The sequence below is a fragment of the Varanus komodoensis genome, unplaced genomic scaffold (genome assembly GCF_004798865.1).
Source record: "Varanus komodoensis strain SLA01 unplaced genomic scaffold, ASM479886v1 scaffold14_1, whole genome shotgun sequence".
Lineage (NCBI taxonomy): Eukaryota > Metazoa > Chordata > Lepidosauria > Squamata > Varanidae > Varanus > Varanus komodoensis.
The window spans coordinates 9,972,373-9,993,469 of record NW_025335438.1 but is presented as its reverse complement, the minus strand read 5'-3'; the positions used below and the strand labels follow the sequence as shown (position 1 = coordinate 9,993,469).

The 21,097-nt window shown below is 40.2% G+C and overlaps 1 protein-coding gene across 6 annotated transcripts in view; it reads right to left on the bottom strand.

The window, feature by feature from the left end:
* STAU2 (staufen double-stranded RNA binding protein 2) overlaps positions 1 to 13,964 on the bottom strand; it is a 169,260-nt gene extending 155,296 nt beyond the window's left edge. For 5 of the 6 annotated variants that reach the window (XM_044423930.1, XM_044423931.1, XM_044423934.1 and 2 more), the window contains exons 1-4: positions 13,808 to 13,946; positions 4,489 to 4,684; positions 2,835 to 2,965; positions 1,692 to 1,851 (exon numbers count right to left, since the gene is read on the bottom strand). In XM_044423930.1, coding sequence (XP_044279865.1) covers positions 1,692 to 1,851; positions 2,835 to 2,965; positions 4,489 to 4,675 — 478 coding nt within the window. In that variant the 5' untranslated portion in view covers positions 4,676 to 4,684; positions 13,808 to 13,946. Of the gene's footprint in view, positions 1 to 1,691; positions 1,852 to 2,834; positions 2,966 to 4,488; positions 4,685 to 13,807 lie in introns of all 6 variants that reach the window. The other variant, XM_044423932.1, reaches the window with a different exon arrangement.
* Between the last annotated feature and the right edge of the window lie 7,133 nt (positions 13,965 to 21,097).

Sequence of the window (21,097 nt, the reverse complement as noted above, 5' to 3'; positions counted from 1 at the left end):
TGACTGTTTTCAGAGGACCCTGTGGTATTTGCATACCATGACTCTGGAAACCATTATCTTGAATTGAGAAAACACAACAAGTCATGGAGCTACAAAAGAAACCGATGAACATTCCATTTTTTTCATGGTTTCTAAAGGCCAAAATTACCATGGTGAAATACCATGACTTTATTCTGAAAATGTGACAGAACAACAATTGTAAAAAACCACAATGGCTTGTTCTGTTGTCTGAACTTCAATCCATATGATGTTAGCTTGCTTCAGCTAAACATAGTTAAGATTAACTAGAGCTTAGTATTCAGGTGATTTAGTAAACTGTGTTTAACCTAAAGCAGAAAAAGAAAATTGTGATCTCATCATGGCTCCACAAAGTAGGGCCAGAAGGAAGTGTTCAAATCTGAGGGACACTGAGGCTAAATAGTGTAAACAACTATTTAGGGTTTCATTCAAACACAGCCAGTATGCTTGTAGTGGAATTAGAGGACTATCTTGTAATATTTACAATAGCTTTCCTTAATTGGGTTCCCTCCCAAAATTAACTGGCTTCCCATCAGCCCCAGCCAGCTTAGGTAAGGTTTAGCAATGCTGGGAGTACACTGATTGGAGAAGACTGTGCTTTACTGGTAATCTCTAATTTAATAATTTTTCTTTCAACTGAAATGATTCCTCTGTGACTCATCTCTTCAGAAATTGTTGACAAGCTTAAGTTAGAATTTGTAAAATAAGTAAGATCTTCTTTGGTACATTTTATTAGGTTTGCTTTTTGCATTTATAATACATATTTATTATATTTATGTCTAACCTTTTTCCTTCAAGAAACTCAAGGCAGCCTACATAAACCTTTTCTTCCTCACAACCTTATTCTCACTACAACCCTCTGAGGTGGTTTAGGCTGACAGCTTCACCTGTGAGCTTTGTGTCTAGAACTGAGATTCTAGACAAGCATTCTAACCACTGCACTGCCTCTGATAGTATAAAATGTAAAGGGAAGCCGTTGAACAAAAGACGGAAGGTTACCAATATAATTGTTGTACATAATGCTGTATTTAATAAAGATATTTTAGGCTGCATTCCTATAAATCCTCCCCTAAAGTAAACCCTACTAATCTCAAAGGGGCTTACATATGAATACACATATGTAGGATTGTACTGTAAATATATTTTGTTTTATAATTTGGCAAACAGAGGTCTAATTTCAAACACTATTTTCAGGACACCATTTAAACCAGGCAAAATATTTATTCTGTGTTATCTGACATGGCATTAAAGGTTAAGTGAACAGTAAGAGAACAAGACATAAATTGACCTTCTGGCAGAGATTTCACTTTCAACGCTCCCTTGTCTGATTTCATAAATTAAGAAAAATAATAATTTCCAACTTGTTGCTTTTTGTGTGTGGTCAGTTTTTCCCTGGCCAATTAATTTCATTTACAGCTTTATCTTTCAGAGTGGAAGCTTGCATAAACATGGTATGTCAACAGCTTCTTCTATAGCAAATAAAGCAAACAACCACATATATTCATGATAAAATTTCATTTGCGGCGTATAGGTAGCCCACTAGTATTCTTCTGATTGCTTTTTTCAGCCTCACTGATTAATAGGTTGGTGTTCCACCTTTCTGCAAAACAAAAACAAAAAAGGCACTCAAATGGCCAACAATGAATATTAAGGGAAGTGGAATCATGACCTACCTGGATTATTATTAACATTGTTTTTTGGTGGTCTAGGTGTTGGCTTGGAGAGGGTAGTTTCATGTAGAGCTTTGCTAGCAGCAGAATGATGAGCTTTTTTAATACTGCTTCCTTCAGCTTCCCATGTCTGCTCACCAAGAGTCAGCTGCACTGTAAACATCTTCAAAGACATAAAGGTAAATAAAAATAATGTAACCCAGACTCTGCCCCCTGGAAAATATGTCGTATACAAAACAGCCACATTCCTTGGGTCTGATGGAACCCCACATCCAAACTACATAATATGGCCATCAATGAAGGCCTCCACTTTTATAGGTTGAGTCATATTCAGTTCTCTAATCATTAGCAGACTTAATCATAGATAAGGCAAAAAATTGCACAGTAACTTGACTTAGCAGATTCTCCTCACACATTATATGCTTCATCTCAAGCACTGGAAGCAAGTGCTGGATGGATAGTCCACATTCTAGGTGGCCACCTATCATGCCACCTGTGCACCTGAATTTATGCATCGTGCAATCCTCTGGTTCCTGGAGGGCCATAAGATTCTTTGGGTCAGCCACCCTCACCCCAGATTGCCCCTGGTGAAGAAAGAACTGAGAGTACCTTCCCCAACCTACCCCAGCCAGCACAGGAAGAACCACACTGGTTGCATCTCAGAGATCTTAAGACCAATCTTGGAGAAAGGAATTGAGAAAAAGAGACTGGCGCCACCAAGATATAAGGTCTCCTGGCAGTGCCATTGTCTCCTACCCTCCTGTCCAAAATACTGCAGCTAGGTAGCTGAAATCAGCTATCAAGTTAAAATGCAGGGCAGAAGAAGCGCAGAAGTGATCTTCCTCACTCTGCTTCTCCTGTCCTCCATAGGATGCCCATAATCCTCTGATCCAGAGAGATATAGGCAGCCTCATCACACTGCATCCTTGCTTACTTTTTTCCTCTTGCCATACATATTTTGTCTGTAAATAAAAATAAATAGAGCACAGTGAAAGGACTGGGGTTTACATAAAGTAAATGTGAAATTTTTATTAGGGACTCATAACTTCAGAGATGTTACATTCAGCAATGAATAATCTGTTAAGGAATCTGTTCAAATGCAAAGAAATTATAGATACACTGAAAGAGTGTATCTTGGCATGTTACCTTGGCATGTGCAGGTCCTCGCTCATTCAGAAGCTTGTACAGGGGTTGAATTCTATTGAAACGAGCTAACTCATTGACCAGACACATTGGAGTTTTCTCTTTGGGGTTTGCCATGTTAGCTTGGAATGGAACTGCAAATAAACATGTGAGAAACCTTTTTGTGTGGAGACATATTATTCATCACTTTAAAGAAAAAGTAACATTTATATATTAAAAGAAGAAATAAAATATATTGTGAGAAGCATTTCTTTCTCAGACACTAACATAGCGATCCTGTGGCTCCTAGGCAGCACCAAGAGAGCCACAGGACTTTCCTGAGCCCCAAAAAAGCAGCATGCATGGAAAGAACCATGCTGGTTCTTCTCCAAAGCAAAAATGACATCAGAGAAGGAATTTGGGGACAGGGATTGAGACCAGCACCACCAAACTACATAGTATCCTGGCAGTGTCTTAGCCTCTTTCCTGACCTTTTCAAGGTGCCACAGTTAGACAAGAGAAACTGGCCAGGGAGCTGCTTTGCAGTGCAAGAAGAAATACATACCACTCTTGTCCTGCATAGGATGCCCATAATACTCCGAGAACAAAAGGTCCCGGACCACCCTGTAGCATTGCATCCCAAACTGAAAAAAGTATCACCATAAGGTGATACCCTAAACTGGGAAAAGAACTCCATTTAGATTATGAAATTCTACAAAGTAACGGCCTTGCATGTATTTAATCATAGGCAATTCAACATATATACATTGTAAGGTGCAATCCTATGCATGCTTAGACAGACAAAAGTCTTACCATTCCTAGCATTCCCCAGACAGCAGTGTATAATATTGAATCCTTACAAATTCATTACATATTCATAGGATTGTTCCCTGAGAAATTATTTAACTATAATCCAATATAACCTGTATATTTCTAAAATCTTTTGTGTGCTTATCTTGGGAGCTAACTGTGATTTCTAGAATTATTATGTTTTTTTATTTCCCTAGTTGTAGCATTTCCTTTAAACATTTTTATCTCTGCTCCCCAATGCTTGCCTGGCATAAAATGTGCTAATAATTATTCCTCCTATAATTTCTCACAGTTTCTCCTGCAATTCTTCACAGTCTTCATAGTCACCCCCACACAAAATACCATGGCAGGGTTACTTTCTGGGCTAATGTTTCTGTGTATGAAGAAAGGAATTACATTTTATTTCCAGAGCTAACAAAGAAATAAGACTTACTGCCAAGAAAAGCCCAAGACATTTTGTTTCAGGATAGGAAATGCACTTGGATCACTTCCTGTACTTTTAATTAAGCTTTTCAATTAAAAGTGCAGTCAAGCCGTGAGAGGTGAATTCTTTTCAGGGTTTCTAATAGTTGAAGAAAGGCTTTCCAGAAGCTAAACTCAGCAAATACTGCTAAGTTCAACAAAAACAATGAAAGGCAAAATCCTATGCATGCTTAGACAGAGGAAAGTCCTGCAACTCCAAGCATGCTCCATGAAGCGTGGTTAGCTGGAGCATGCTAAGAGTTGCGGGAGTTTTTGCTGACATTTTGGCTCTTTGTGATGTATGTGTGTGTGTATACACATGCATGTGCATGCACACCTGTGTGTTTTTAATTCCAAAGCTGATAACATAAAAAGACAACCCCAGTTATATAAGACACCGCCTTACCCTGTGGGTTACTAGAAGGCACAGAATGACGCATTGCAGAATTGCTACAGTTAACAGCTGATTCTGAAGTGGATCCATTCACTGAACTCTGAAAAACTGCTGAACTTGTTACAGATGGGGACAGCGACACTGGGGAAAGGGCAGATCCAGAGTGGTTTGGTGTAGCCTGCATTTTAACATGTGCCATTGATTTTTACTAAGAGGGGAGAAAAACACACCAGCATTATTAGGATTATTTTGTACATCTTTCCATCTATCCCTAAAGGAAACTGCATATGTGATCAATGTATGAACAACTGCGCTGTTCAAAAAAGGGTTGTAAACTATCTCCCAGGACAACACAAGTTCTTTTCCTGGTACCTAGCAAGTTGTTCCACCCTTCTCACTGCTTCTTCTTTAATTAGCATATTTTCTTACCAGCAGTTAGTATTGTTCTGAAAAAGATGTGGAAACCTGTGGATTCAAAGCAGGTGTTTTGTGTGTTGGAGCTCAGACCCTATCTCTGCTTGTAGTCAAGTCAGGTTCCTTGACTTTTGTTTTGCCTCCTCTTTTAGCCACTTGGTGTGGCTACAGCAGCTCCCCTTACTGCAGTTTCTCATATTGACAAATGTATCCATGGACCAAGCGGTTGTCCTAATGCTGTTATACTGGGTGCCTTAGACAAATCCTTCTTACAATCAGTTTTATGTCCTTCCTGCAGTCACTCTTGCAAGGGCCTTCCTCAGAAGACTTCCCTAGCAGTTGTAAGAGTTGGCATATTTCACAAAAAAATGCAGAGTGTTTACACTGAAATAAAAAGTACCCAGAATGTCCAGGAGATTCCTATAATGGTTTGACTAGTGGCAGATGCTGCTTGTTAAGATATGACTTATAACAATCCTGTATGGTAGGTCACTGCAATTTCCTTCTAATAAGCAGAAAGTGCTTGTCTGTTGTCAATCAACTGCACTGAAGTTGATTGACTACTGATCAACTGGAACTACTGATCTAATTTACATCCATGGACTGGACTTGTTTAAAAGCCAGGCTGCAAAGGGATTATTTAAAGTGCTCAAGGTAAAGAGGATCTTGCTCTGGGACTAAGATGATGTTGGCCATAGGGCCATGATAATGCTGTCTGTTCTGCCAATGGCATAAAAACAGGGAAGCAGAAAGAGAGCTAAAAGGTCAAGGAAAAAGCTACAGAGAAAAAAAAACCATCAATCATACTGATGTATCCTTTGCTCAGAAAACCAAGGCTGAGAGATAGCGGCTTGCAACAACAACCTTTCTATTCACTCACACACACTGCAGCTGTATAAACTTCCTATTAACCCGATGCTTACTCCATAACAGTTTGTGATAAATGCATTCCATATTCTTAGCTAATTCTCACCAACTTCACTGATTCCATGTCCTGGTATTTATTCTGTCATTTGTTCTGACAGATCAACTTTAAATAACAAAAAAGATTAGATTCATCCCCCATAATTAAGCACTTTAGTCAGATAAGCAATATTAAAGTATTTCTAACATTTAATCCAATAAAACCATAACTCTTCTGGCTGATGAATTCTGATCAATATGTTTAAAATCCTCCAGCAGACTGCCCCTTTGCTTTCCTGTCTCATATACCTCCTCTTAGTCCACAAATACACCCCTGAAAGCTTCTTTGCTTGTATGCAGTTTTTAACCAAAAAACATAACTTTTGCTTCACACACAGAAGCTGAATTGCAAACATTCTGACAGATTTGCTCCTTAAACAATTGTGAGAGTTCAGAGGGTACATGAGGGACTGTGGGTAGGAAGCCAACAATAACTAATTTTTAAATATATCTGAAACAGGAAAGTTGCAGGAAACCATCAGAGGCAGCTGGACAGTTAAGTTAAAGGAATACTAAACAAGAATGATGAGATTGCAAAAAAAAAACTGGACAAATTCTTTTCATCTACCTTCACTGCAAAAAAGTATGTCAGATATCTATACTTGAACTGATGTTTTCAGGAAGGGAGTCTGAGGAACTGAGGCAAACAGTGGTGACGAAAGATCTCAATGCAATGACAAACTGAAAGTTAATAAATTACAGAGCACAGATGGTATGTATCCTAGAGTTCTTAAAGAACTCAAATGTGAAATGTGAAAATTGTGATCTTCAAGTTTCTATGTACCTGAGAACTGGAAAATGGCCAATTCTTAAAAAGGGATCCAGGGAATTCAGGAAACTAAAGGCCAGTTAGCCCATATAGGACAAACCCTGGTTAAAAAAATAAATAAATAAACCAGTGTAGCTTCTGCAAATTTAAGTCTTGTCTCACAAGCCTTGAGGATGTCAATTAAGAGTTGAGTTATGGTGATCCATTAGAGTTCCAAAGGGTTTTTGACTAATTCCTTTACAAAGACTCCTGAGTAAATGTAGCGGTTGTGGTATAAGAAGAAAGGTCTTAGAATGAATCAGTAATTAGTTAAAGAACAAAAAGCAGAGAGTAGGGTAGATACTCTTAATGTAAATGGTGGCATTTCAAAGGGATCGGTATTGGAACTATTACTTTTCCACTTATTCATGCATATGTTTTAATGTGAGTGTAAACTGACATTCAATGGGACAAGAAAATTGAGTGACCAAGAATGACATCTTAGGATTTTAGCATTCAGCATGATCAGAATATCAACCCAGTATGTGGCTGCTGTGAAAAAGCTATAATTCCATGTTAGGTATTATTAGGAAAGGAGCTGAAAATAAAATTACAGTGCTCATACTCCCCTTATACAAATCTGTGGTGTCACCACACCTAAAAAAACAAAACAAAGCAAAACACATGGTAGTTAGAAAATGTACAGAAACTGATGACTAAAGCAATCAAGGAGCTGGAACAAATCTCCTATGAGGAAAGGTTACAAATGGTGTTTGCTTAGAAAAAAGACAAGACAGGGGAGACATAATACAAGTGTACAAAGTTATGCATGGTATGGAAAAAGTGAATAGGGAGACATTTTTCTTCTCTCTTCTCACAACATTAGAACTCAGAGTCATCCTGTTAGGGTAGATTTATGATAGTTAAAAGAAACTATCTCTTTACTCAGTACATAGTCAAATTATAGAAGTCACTACCACAAGATGTACTGTAAAGCTGGATGCTTTTTAAAGGATATGGAACAAATGCATAGTCAGTAAAGCCATCAGTGGCTGTCAATCTGATGGCTATACGCTATTGCCAGTATGAGACATAGTATGTCTGTATGCAACAGTTGCTAGAGAATATGGGCAGAATAAGCTGTGGTACTCACATTCTAATTGTGACTTTTTCAAGGGCAGATCTTTTGCCTTTGTGAACAAAATATTGAGATAGACAGACCTTGGACTGCTTGTATGACTCTTATGTTTTTACAAGGAGTCACCCTCTCCCAGTTCCGTAGATGGAATGGATTCTGACGGCAGAACTACCCCACTGGATACTACTCAGTGTGTGTAACTTTTACTGGTAAACAGGAAGGTAATTGCCTCCAAAAGAAAAAAGGCCTTTAAAAACTAACCTATTTAATTATTTTGATTTCAAACTTACTCAGTTTCTAGTGCTTTATGATTAAAAAGCTATAGACCCAAAGTTGTTGGCAGTCTACACATTGCAACCAACTTGCTCAACCCCAGCAGGACTGAATCTAGTTAGTAGCTTGATAGATATCAATTTAAGAACCCTTCATGCTCTTGATTTTCTTCAAGGACAAATGCTGGGTTAGAAATGTATGATATAAATTTAAAATATTGAGTAAAATCAGATTAAATGCATTTTATACAAGTGACTTCCTGAGGGGTGGGAAAGACATTGAGAATATCTTTTTGCATACCCTTGTTGCATAACCTGAAACACAAGTGGTATAATCAAGGCAACAGTCACATCTAATCTGACAGATGGCTCATTTAGGTAAACATACCTTCCCCCATTTAATCTGAAATCCTATACACTCTTATGTGGAAGTAAATCCTATTGAATTCAATGGTGCTTACATCTGAGTACACACACATATATAGCATTGTACTCGTAGGAGTTTAAACAGCAAAATCAGCCCCTTGAAATGTACACACAGTACTGCAAATAATAATTCCCTACAAACCTGATGAGAAAACAGTATCACTCTTTCTCTCTACAGCAAATTATCTGCTCTATTCTCTCATCAATATTTATCACAGTTAGAATTTCAGGTTTTATACAGTGGCAAATGGCAAAACTTTCAATTATGGTTTGAAGTTCATTTCTTTATTGTTTTACTTTTATCTCAGCTTTCAAACAAAACTAACTTTTTAAGCTATGCTTATGCCTAAATCTGTGCACCAATGCAGAACATGTAACTCATGGTTAATCTGTCAAAAAAGTTGCTCTGGAAAAGGCAGATGGACAATTAAAAAAAAAAACCCTCAAATTGCTGAGGCAAGCTTGCTTTTGCAAACCATGTTTTTCAGAAAAGCAATGTTTATCATGTTATATCTGTTGTATGGAGGATTAGCCTGGTGTGTGTTCTTCTGCTGACAACAGTGGAGGTGAAGAACTCTAAACTGTAAGTATGCTCAGCTGTTGCTTCAGCGAGAATACCATCTTTAGCACAACCCATTTGATTTCCCCAGTATGCAACTCTGCATAGCCAAAAGAGACATCAGAATGTTACAGTTATTCTTCTTTTGTTTGGGAGTATTCTAAACTTTGTGTGAAGACTCTCAAACAGCAATTTACTGCAGAAGAGCAATTCACTTCCCTACTGTTAGTGCTGGTAACTGGTTTTACTCTCTTTGGCCAATAATGCAGACAGACTGCTTTACTGCTGAAGCTATGTTGGAGTAAACATGGGCTGTCTGAGCATTAAAGTGCAGACAGACCCTTACTGCCAATACACTTCTTCTGCTATGTATTTCAAGTAGGGGGATGCAGAGGCATGTGGTTTCAACTGAGGTCATGCAAGGAAATTCTGACTCATGGAATTAGGCTTGATAAACAGCTTAATTAGGTTCAACTAATGACTGAAAGCTAGATAGTAAAGCTATCACAGTTGGGAGGCTTTTATGAGTACATTAAATATCACCCATACAGTTCAGTCTTCTACCATGCTATTCAAGTCTCATGGATTTAGTTTCCGTAAGGTTAAAACTCTAGTGACAACTCCTTTGGTTTGGGCTGGCACAGAAGCTGTTCTGGGACAGATAGATAAATTCAAGAACTGGTGCCATAAACAAGCAGCCTAAAAATTAGGCACTTGGATCTCTCATTTGATTTCCTTTATGGTTTATTGTCTTAGAAATAACAGGCAATATTTGCATGGCTGTCTGATACATCATCAAGGGAATCATTTACCAGAAGAGTGCATTGCAAGGACAGTTTGTTAGCAACCTTTAAAAGGTAGGCTCTTCCAGCATTAAGATAAGCTTACATATGCATGATTATGTAATATTATAATAAACATTTATTCTAATAAACATGAAAGATAGTGGATTAGTAAAGGAAAGCACAACAGCTTTCAGTTCAATAATAATCTAAAGGAATGCTAAATTCCATTTTGTTCCAGTGCAAAGCATCTGTTATAAAGGATCAAACCAGCTTGTTTTATGGAATTACTAAGTGCACCTTTGTCCTCACTTTCTGAAAGAAGTTTATCTTAGCTGCCTTGAGAACTTTTTGTTATTGAGTGATGTATCTATTTTTAAAGATAAATAACCAATATCTGTGGAATGTAGACAATGGCACAGCTGTTTCTGGATAAAATCCATAATCAGTTATTAGAGAATCAACAACAGTAAACTGAAGAGCGGTAGGCAGCACTGTGTGTGATTAATTTACAACTGAAGCAATTCAAAGAGACACCTTTCAAATCCAGGTTCTTGTTGCAAAAATGTGGAAACAGTTTCATCCAGAAGGAATAGCTACAGAGGTAGTACAGTGTTCAAATTATATTTATTTGTGTTTCTGGAAACTGTGAGTTGAATGGCCTAATCCTAAAAAGGTTTACTGAAAAGTATACAGCATTACAATCAGTGGAGCTTTGTGACAGTTTCTATAGTATCACACTAGATAGTAAAACAGCCATTTCAGGTAACACATACTGAAAAGTCGAATGCAAATGGGCATAGGCCTAGCCTGTCAGAAAAGCCAGTGTAACTTAAACATAGTAGGTTTCTTGGCTAGTCAGAGAAGATTCTGAATCAGAGTTTTTTGTACTGCTTTTAGACCAGATATCCTTTCTCCATTGGTACAAGCTGAACAGAGCCACTGTACTTTTGCACTGAGAACATAGCTATATTTCCCTGCAAGTATCATCTACCTTTGCTCAAAATTGAGCTGCCAATACATAACTGCAGTGGCTTCCTGTAGGGTTTTTTTGTAAGTCATTAATATGTAGTCAAGCCTCAGTAGATATTAACTGAATTTAATTTTCTTAGCATACACACTAAGCACAAATCTTTGACTAAAAGGTAAGTACTGAAATCTTTCATTTTTTCCAAAATTATTCGTGTTAGTTACAATACTCTGAGTGGAAAGGAACAGTTTACATTGCACAGACTGTTGTGGCCAAATGAATTAGCTACTAAACCCCTGGACTACTTCTTCATCAGCCATGAACTCACTAGGTGGTCTTAGACATATCAGTGTCTCAGGCTGTATGAGTGTCTCTTCATCCTCATACATCTTCACTAGAGGGCTTACAAGGCTGCTGGAAGAATTTTTCAGATATGACATGGTTTGACAACTAGAATCTTACACATACTTACCCAGGAATAAGTCTCATTTAACTCACGGGAATTATTTCCAAGTAGATATGCATAGGATTACATGGAAAATCCAATGTCAGATTAGGCTGTCTGACCAAGGGAGATCCAGGTTTATATCCATACCTAGCCATAATTTTAAATCGCATTCAGTCATCTTTCTCAGTTTGACCCATATCACAGGGTTGTTGTGAGGATAGAATGGATGGAAGAACTATGTATACTACCCTGGGCTTCTTAAAGATAAGAAAGCATATAGATGTAATAAATCTTTATTATTTTAAAAAAGCTGAGTGCAACAAAACATGGTTACATGGGGCAATAACATATTTTAGATATTAAGTAATTTATAGCTGGTGCCATCTTTAGACAATCAAGAATCCATGAAAAGCTTCTTTAAGTAATAAGTCTCATGCTTGATTACATATTTAATAAAAACTGAACTAAGGAAGACTAACAGTGCAGTCTTAGGCATGCCAGCTCAGAAATCACGTTCAATGTGACTTGACTAATGTTACATACTGCAGCTTTAGAAACCAGGAAGAATGAAAAATCAGTATTTCCATACTCAGCAGTTGCAAACAAGCAGTTTGAATGGTTGTTAAGATCAACAGTTGTCACTAGGTGTTGCAACCTCTAAGCCAAAAGCAAAACAAAGCACTACATCCTCTCCAGAGACATCAAGCAAGATGCCAGTCTTTTGCCAATCCATGAAGTTGGCACTGGAGTGCAATAACCAATCTTAGCAGAAAAATGAAAACAGAGAAGTGTCTGTATTTTTTTAAGTGAAGGGGAGCCATAACACAACAGCGGCCCTGTTGGATCAGACCAAAGACCTACCTAATTCAACATTCTGTTCCCACAGCGGCTAACCAGGTGCCTATGAGAAACCCTCAAGCAGGACATGTGCACAATAGCACTCTGCCACTCATGTTGTCCAGCAAGTACATGTCAAGGGATACTGTAAGGCTGCAGGCATTTTTTCAGCCATCATGCCTATGTATTTGTATTTATTATATTTATATCCTACCCTTTTTCCTTTTAAGAAAATCAAGGCGGCTCACTTAATTTTCCTCTCAATCTTATCCTCACAATAGCCCCGTGAGATATGTTGCACTGAGAGTCTGTGTCTGGCCCAAAGTCACCCAGTTGGCTCCATGGCTGAGTGGGGGTTCGAACCCAGATCTCCTGAATCCCATTCACGCACTCTTAACCACTAGACCACACTGACCACTAGCCGTAGATTGCCTTATCCTCTATGAACAGCTCCAATCTTCTTCTAAAGCAGTCCAAACTTGCAGCCATAACTTCCATTATTTAACTACCTGCTATGTGAAGCAATACCTTTTCTCCATCCTGAATCAGTCATCATTCAGCCTTGTATGACCCTGGATTTTAGTATGAGAATGAGAAGAGGGGGAGGCATTTCCCTATTCACTATCTCTACACTATGCACAGTTTTATATGTTTATATCATTCCGCCCCTTACTGTTTTGCTAAACAAAAAGGCCCCAAGTATTGTTACCTTTCCTCATAAGAGAGCTGCTTGGCATGTTATGAATTTGGTTGCCTTTCCCAACTTTAAAACATGCTTTTTGAAGTGAGCACAGAACTGTACGCAGTATTCTAAGGGTGGCCATATCATAACAGTATAATAATAATAATGCAGTGGTTTCCCCTCTTTATTCCAAATACGGAATGCTAGTTCTTAGTTTTTGTTTGTTTAACAGCCATGCACTGGGTCAACATTTTCATTGAAATGTCCATCACAGTCCCAAGTTCCTGTTTCTGGCCAGTCACCATCAGCTCAGACCCCAACAGTATATTTGAAAATAGTTAAGATTATTTATTAGGCCTAACATGCGTCCCCTTACACTTGCACATATTGAACTGCGTTTGCCATTTGAGCACCCATTCCCATTCCCCCAGCCTGGAGAGATCCCTTTGGAGCCCCTCCAAATCCATTTTTGTTTTATCCAGCCAGAATAATTTGGTGTCACTTGCAAGCTTGGCCACCTCGCTGCCCACCCCTAACTCCCGAGCATTGCGCGTGAGTTCAAAAGCGGCCATCCCAAAACGAAATCCGAGAGGGAGCCACTATATACATCCCTCTGTTGCGAGAAGTCTCAATTGATTCCTAGGCGACGGGTGGAGGGGGTGTATCCCTTCTTCAATCAATTTCACGGAAAAGAAGACTGCTTTATTTTTACTAGTCCTGAGCGTTCTTTTATCTCATTCTACATTTAGGAGCAGCGCGCGGCTCCCAAGGTGGGTAGACTTGGCTCTGATGGAGCGCCCAACGTACTCGCCATCCCCGTCACGGCCGACGAAAGAAACTTCTCGGGGCAAGCGGGAAGGAAAGACGGAGCGCAAGAGACAGCGACGGCACTCAGCAACTCTTTCCTGTGGCCGTGGCCCACCAGAGCTTCTCAGCTCCCTCCCAGCCCGGTTGTTGTTGTTGCTGCTGCTCCTGCTTCCACCTAAGCTTGGCGCAGCCGCTGCTGCGGCTGGTGCGGCCGCCACTGGCCTCCCCGCCGCCCCCCCCCCCGCGCTCCCGCAGCCCGGCCGGGCGCCCCGCGGCCTCGGTTACCTGGCTCCCAGGGACACTTTGGAGGCGCTTCCAACATCGGCAAACACTAAAGAGAACTGACCCCGCCGCGCCTCGGCCGCCACCGGCCCCAACCAACCGCCTCGCCACCCCGCGCTGGCCGGGCGCGACCCCAGGCCCGCAGCCACGGCGGCACACCCTTCGGCCCTTGCCCCAGGCCGCGAGCGAGACCCACTGGGCCCATCCCCGCCCGGCCGCCCCGGCACAGGCCTCCGCGCCCGGCCCCCCCGCCACGCCCCCCCCCCCCCGGCGGCACAAATGGCCCCGTCCGCATTCCCTTCCCTTGCGCCTCCCGAACGACAGAGGGCATTCCGCGCCCCCCAGCGGCGGCTCCAGGCATCGCAGGGGCTTCGCGCGAAGCAGCGACGCCTGCCGGCAGGTTCCGAACCCCAGGCCGGACGAGGACGAGGACGCGGGCTGCGGCGGGGCCAGTGGCTAGCTCCGGCCTTGCTTTAGGGCCGGTCGAGAAGAGCACGGTTTCTTTTCGCCCTGCACGCTGGTCCCACGTTACACCCGAGACCTGATCCTACAAAGATCTAAACGGGAGGCGACCTGCTCTTGTCCCTAAGCAGCCGATGGCACTTCCCGGGATAAATGAATATTCTCTTGCACATGCACGAAGTGCACCTATTATATCCAGGTCAAATCATGCAATGGAGAAAAGCGAGCAGTCATAGGTGAATTCATGATCAATTGGTGAAGGCCTTCATGAAAGCAAATGTTACGCCAAGGTCACAGTCAAATTTCTGGAGGCTAGAAAGAAGTGGGGTGGAATGCCTGCCTCTAGAGGCAGACAGTTGTGGAAGTGTCAATGAAGAGCTAGAAACGTTCATATCAAAGTATTTTTTTTTTCTGTACTGCTCAGTACCAGAGCTCTCTGGGCAGTTCACAACAATCAAAGTCAAAATATTTTTTGTTATGTTAGTACTATGATAGTTTTCAGTATTTTAATCTACGTGAACAAGCAGTGCTTTATAAGGTACAAAACAGTTCTTAACTTCATACACTGCATGACTGTTTTCCCGGAACAAATATGCAGTGAGATACCCTACAGTTTTGCTACAAAGCAAAGAACTGTTTACATTCATTTATTTACAGGTAGGGTGTGTATGTGTATGATTCAAACAAAAGTTTCACAGACCAAGCTTGGAAGGAGCTAGGAGCATGATGGCAAGGGAAGACAAAGAGAGCAGGAAATGTTAGAAGTTCTGAAATGCAGTGAAGCTGGTGTGAGGTCCGGCTACTCAAGAGCCCCTGCTCATGCTGCGTAAGTAGCATGGTATATTTTTTCCTGAAGCTGGATCTGAAATAGGCAGAGAGTGGACAAGTACTCATCCCACTGGGCCTGATGGAACATGCTTCAAGGCAAGGATTCTGCTTTGCAATAATACTGATTCATTCACAGAATTTGCAGGAAGTCCATGTGACATGATCTTCTGTCTCTAGACTCACCCACCCATGATTTGAGAAGGCTTCCTAGCAAGGGCAGCATGCAGAAAGAAATATAATAGCAGGATGTTTCTTTCACTGCCATGTTCCTTTGAATCATTGTACAATTTCCCTGATGGACACAGGAATTCACAAAGAGAGAATACCTTCTACTAGATACTAAGGTTATCTAAAGGAACATCTGCGTCCATATATGCCCTCCCGCCCCCTACGATCGGCAGCTGATGCCCTTCTCCGGGAACCCTCTGTGAATGATATTAGGAGGGTGAGTACCCGGAGGAGGGCCTTCTCTGCGGTGGCACCCCACCTATGGTATGCGCTCCCCAGAGAGGTCTGCCTGGTGCCATCATTATTTGCTTTTTGGCACCAGGCAAAGACCTTTTTATTTAAAAGTTATTTTAACTGTTAATTTATTATTATTGTATTTATAGATTTTAATATATATAGCTGAGATGGTACCAGTTTTTGAATTATTAATTGTATTTTTTATGAATGTTGTGAGCCGCCCCGAGGCTTTGTTGTGATGGGGGCAGCATAGAGATGTTTTAAATAAATAAATAAATACTAGATGCTTTTCCGTTTCACTAGCAAATATGAGCTTATAATAAAACAACATGCAATTCAGTAATCAGGATAGTGATAGAAAGACAAAGGAAGTACTACCTATTTCAGAAAAAAAAAATTACAGAATCAAGATTATTTTGGGGCTAGCCACAAAGCTTACAGGGTCCCTAGTGGATGTCTAGATTATACTCTTTGACTGAAAGATATTATGACAGTGTTATTAGAATTTGGTTAAGTTTGAAGGTCTGCTCCTTCTTGGTCAGAATAGTACCAAATTTCTTAAACCTAGGTTGTGTAGGTTAGATATTCAAAAATAATTAATATTAATGCTTTGTAACAATCATTCTTTTAAAATGTGTATTTATTTAGCACAGGTATCATAAACCTCTGGATCTTGTAAAGTTAAATTCAGGACAATTAGAGGTCAGCCATGCAGGCTGGAATCCTATACTTACCTGGGAGTAAAAGAGCAATCCTAGACTGCATTTGAGGGACTATAGAATATTTCTGCCTCCCAGATCAGAGGTCAGAGATAACACCCTGTTCCCCAGCAGTCACTGAAAAGAAGGTATTATTTTGTTTTTTACAGCTTCCCTGTTTACCTCCACTCTTGCAGCTGACACAGAAAGAACTACAGTACCTTCCTCTCCAAGACAGAGAATGTGACTTTGGAGAAAGGCAAAGGCAGGGATGATGAAGTGGAAAGGGAAGGGAGAGACCAGAGAGGCCAGGATATAAACTATCCTGGCATCTCTCCAGCTTCCTACCCTCCCATCCTCCAACAGAAAAGCCTGTCTAGCAAAAATACTGGACCAGGGATGGAGATGCAATGATCGCTTCTGTTGCTCCTCCTCATCTGTATTATGTAAGGATAAGCCTCTGAGTTTGGGGACTTGATAATCATTAGAACAGCAGACTAAAACCCACTGATTCGAATAGGGCTAATCAGGATGTTTGTGTACTGAAACACCACATGAAAATGGAAGGGCTTTTGTTTTTTCATCTGCAAGGACTAATACCTGTAGTATTTGAAGAATTTGTGAACTACTTTCCTTAGATATGAAGAATACTTGGATATTTCCCATGTCTCTCTTCTGGCCTAGGTAATTGTACAGGGTGACCAAAGGTATTTCTGTACTGAAAGCCAACCCAAACCCCAACTGAAATAAATCTGGATAATTCAGTTTCATCCAAGAGGGCCTGGAGCTGGTTGGCCACATCCCACTCAGGTACCTTGCCCAGGAAAGAAATATTTGCTACTGGATCTTATTGAGAACTTTCCGATCCAAAGAGGATTTATTTCTTCAGAAATGGCCTCAGTGATGCCTATTTCAGGTAGGATGAGACCACTTGCTCTCACAAAGCAGCACTGATCACTTCCCTGGCTCAACTGGCTGTTCCCTCCCTGCTAACTTTTATAAAACAAGAAGGGCAAGGATTCTGTATAGATGTAGTTGTGTGAACCTGTGCAAGCACCTTACCAACATCTTTTAGCCTAACTCTAAGATAACTAATAAACAAGGTGTTTGCAAGATAAGCAAAATTGATGAGATTTTAAAGACAAACTGTGATAAGAATTGACACATTTTGCTCTATACACTTGATCCAGATAAAGCTTGAGACCATAATTTCATGATTTTTCATAACCAGCATTTCAGAGATAGTAACTGTTCCCCAGCAATCACGGATCTCAGTACAAAGAAAGATAGTTACTGTATGTCTGTTTACAGCTACTGGATGACCGTATCCACTTCACATACAATGTAACAAAGTGTTACTACAAAGCAACTGCTGATGTAGTATCAGAGTTGTGTGTTGAAATCTTCCAAAGCCAAATTATCCCATGTTCTGTGGACTGATGAACTCAAATCAAGGTCAGGCACATTTAGTGTTCAAAAATCATAAGAAAAATCAATGGAAGAGCTGATAAGGATTGTTCTGAACAGCAAACAAGCCACTGCTTCTTGTTCCTGTCCAGAGGTTAACAAACAGATGATCTATACTATGTAAAAGCCAGTGGAAGAACCAGACTAATACACAATAGACATGGTCTTCCAAAACACATATTCACTCATTGATTTCTATCAGCATCAACAGCATCAAAACACTTGGATGGCCAAGTTCAGCAGTCTAAGTCTTTTGCCTGGGGTATGATGGGAGGGGGATCTCACCACTAGGATACCATGTATGCTGGCAGAGTCTGGCTCCTCCCTTCCCCCTGAAAGACACACAGCCTGTACTGCTCATTCTTTTCAGAATGCAAGTGCAAAAGGAAGCAGCAACGTTCTGAAGTTAGAGCTGGAATTCTGAATTATCCTCTGCCTAGACTCTGTCTGATGAAGTTATTGTGGAACTAAAGATTAATTCTTCTTAGAAGTTTGCCTCCCTGACTACTGCTTTTTTAAAGTAACCCCAAATTGGATCCAATGCATTAATAGAACACAAGCAATAGAAAAGAGCACCAACTAAAGTGGATCCATGTATTTTCTTACCATGACTCCAGTAGTATATTTTTGTATAAGCATAAGTTACCCTGCATAGATTACTCAAATGTGGTTTGCCATTGCAGGGACATTATCCCTAAAAGTTCAGTCAGACATATGTGCAATTCTCTCTTCTGAATAGAAAGCAGCTCATGTTCTATTATTAGTACTGGCCACTTATACAAATGAAATATAAACAAGAAAGAAAAAGAAAGATTTAAGATGAGCTTCCCCTCCCCAGATGCTTACAGGTTATTTAAAACCCCATTAGAAGCTCAGCTAAAAAGCATACCTAGAAGATGCCAGTATATTTAGCAGGCAGAGTAATACCACCACCACCACCAAGAACAACACAGCACTTAAGGCAAGTAGATAAGGTAACCCAAAATAATCTCAAAACTCTGTTAAACACAGTGAACCAATTTCTTTAAACATATCATAAAAACAGGAAGTTAGCCAGTTTGGTCAATTAGACTCAGTGAAGTAAAAATATATTAAAAGGATAGATACAAAGATTGCAGAAAGACAGAATCCATCCTTTCCATCTGTCTTCATTGCAGCAGAGGTAGGATGGCTTCCAGCACCTGAAAAGATATATGTTCTTCAAGTATGAATAACTGATTTAAGAAGAGGACACAAAGTGGTTAGTTTAAAGTAACTGAAAATTAAGTATATCTGGGTCCCAACAATATTCACTGAAGGTTTAAAAAACATTTTTGTTTTTTTCAAAATACGACAAAACAATAATAGTGAGGCATCACATTTGATCATTTATTTCAATACTCAGTTTTGAGCTTGCATGCATAGAAATAATCTTAACATTTCTGAACACTTTTAATTGTCTACATGGCCTAACAAATCATTCCAGAACAGCCCCATGCATTCACAGAGGTTGATTTTTTTCCCTACTTTGAACTGTATAATCAATTTCAATCAAACAGTAATCTTCTCTACAAGCTTTTTCATGTTAGACAATTTTCCCATAGGGGCTAACTGGTAACAGTGTACGTCTCCACTATGTGCTTTTCCAAGCTGTAGCAATTTCAAGGAAGAAGGTTGCCTCCCTGTAACTGTGGTTCCTTGAGTGGTCATCTCCTATGAAGTCACCATAATGCCAATCTCTAAGAAGCAGGATTCACTAAGGATATGAATTTTATGAAAGGGGTGGGGGGAGAAAATTCCTGCAAAAAACTATTTTGCTACAAAAGTTAGAATTGTTACTTTACTGTATTACATTTCTTACATTCATAGAGATTAAAACTGTGTCTTTGGGCCAACTATTTAAACTTTTATAATTAGTATATAAGTAAAATGAGTTACTTATTTTACAGTGCCTGAAGAAATATGGACGGAGGTTCGCAACATTGTACAAGAGGTAGCAACTAAAATCATCCCAAAGAAAAAGAAATACAAGAAGGCAAAATGGCTGTCTGAGGAAGCTTTACAAATAGCTGAGGAAAGAAGGGAAGCAAAAGGCAAGGGAGAAAGATTCACCCAATTGAATGCAGAATTCCAGAGAATTGCTAGAAGAGATAAGAATGCCTTCTTAAATGAACAGTGCAAAAAATAGAAGAAAACAATAGAATAAGGAGGACCAGAGATCTCTTCAAGAAAATTGGAGATATGAAGGGAACGTTTCATGCAAAGATGGGCATGATAAAGGACCAAAATGGCAGGGACCTAATAGAGGCAGAAGAGATTAAGAAGAGATGGCAAGATTACACAGAGGAACTATACAAGAAAGAGCTTAACATCCCTGATAACCACGATGGGGTGGTCACTGACCTCAAGCCAGATATCCTGGAATGTGAAGTCAGATGGTCCTTAGGAAGTCTGAGCAACAACAAAGCTAGTGGAGGTGACAGTATTCCAGCTGAGCTATTCAAAATCTTAAAAGAAGAAGCAGTAAAAGTGCTACACTCAATATGCCAGCGAATTTGGAAAACTCAGCAGTGGCCGCAGGATTGTAAAAGGTCAGTTTACATTCTGATCCCAAAGAAGGGCAATGCCAACATCCCAAAGAATGTTCAAACTACCGCACCATTGCACTCATTTCACATGCTAGCAAAGTTATGCTCAAAATCCTACAAGCTAGGCTCCAGCAGTATGTGGACCGAGAACTACCAGAAGTACACGCAGGATTTCGAAGAGGCAGAGGAACTGGAGATCAAATTGCCAACATACGCTGGATCATGGAGAAAGCTAGGGAGTTCCAGAAAAACATCTACTTCTGCTACATTGACTATGCGAAAGCCTTTGATTGTGTGGTTCACAACAAATTGTTCTTAAAGAGATGGGAGTACCTGACCATCTTATTTGTCTCTTGAGAAACCTATATGTGGGTCAAGAAGCAACAGTGAGAACTGGGCATGGAACCACTAATTGGTTCAAAATTGAGAAAGGAGTTCGGCAAGGCTGTATACTGTCACCCTGCCTATTTAACTTATATGCAGAGCACATCATGAGAAAGGCGGGGCTAGATGAATCACCAGTTGGAATTAAGATTGCTGGGAGAAATATCAACAACCTCAGATATGCAGATGATACCACTCACATGGCAGAAAGTGAAGAGGAACTAAAGAGCCTCTTGATGCGGGTGAAGGAGGAGAGTGCAAAAGTTGGCTTGAAACTAAACATTAAGAAAACTGAGATCATGGCATCCGGTCCTCTCACTTCCTGGCAAATAGATGGAGAAGAAATGGATGGAGTGACAGATTTTATTTTCCTGGGCTTCAAGATCACCGCAGATGGGGACTGCAGCCAAGAAAATAAACGA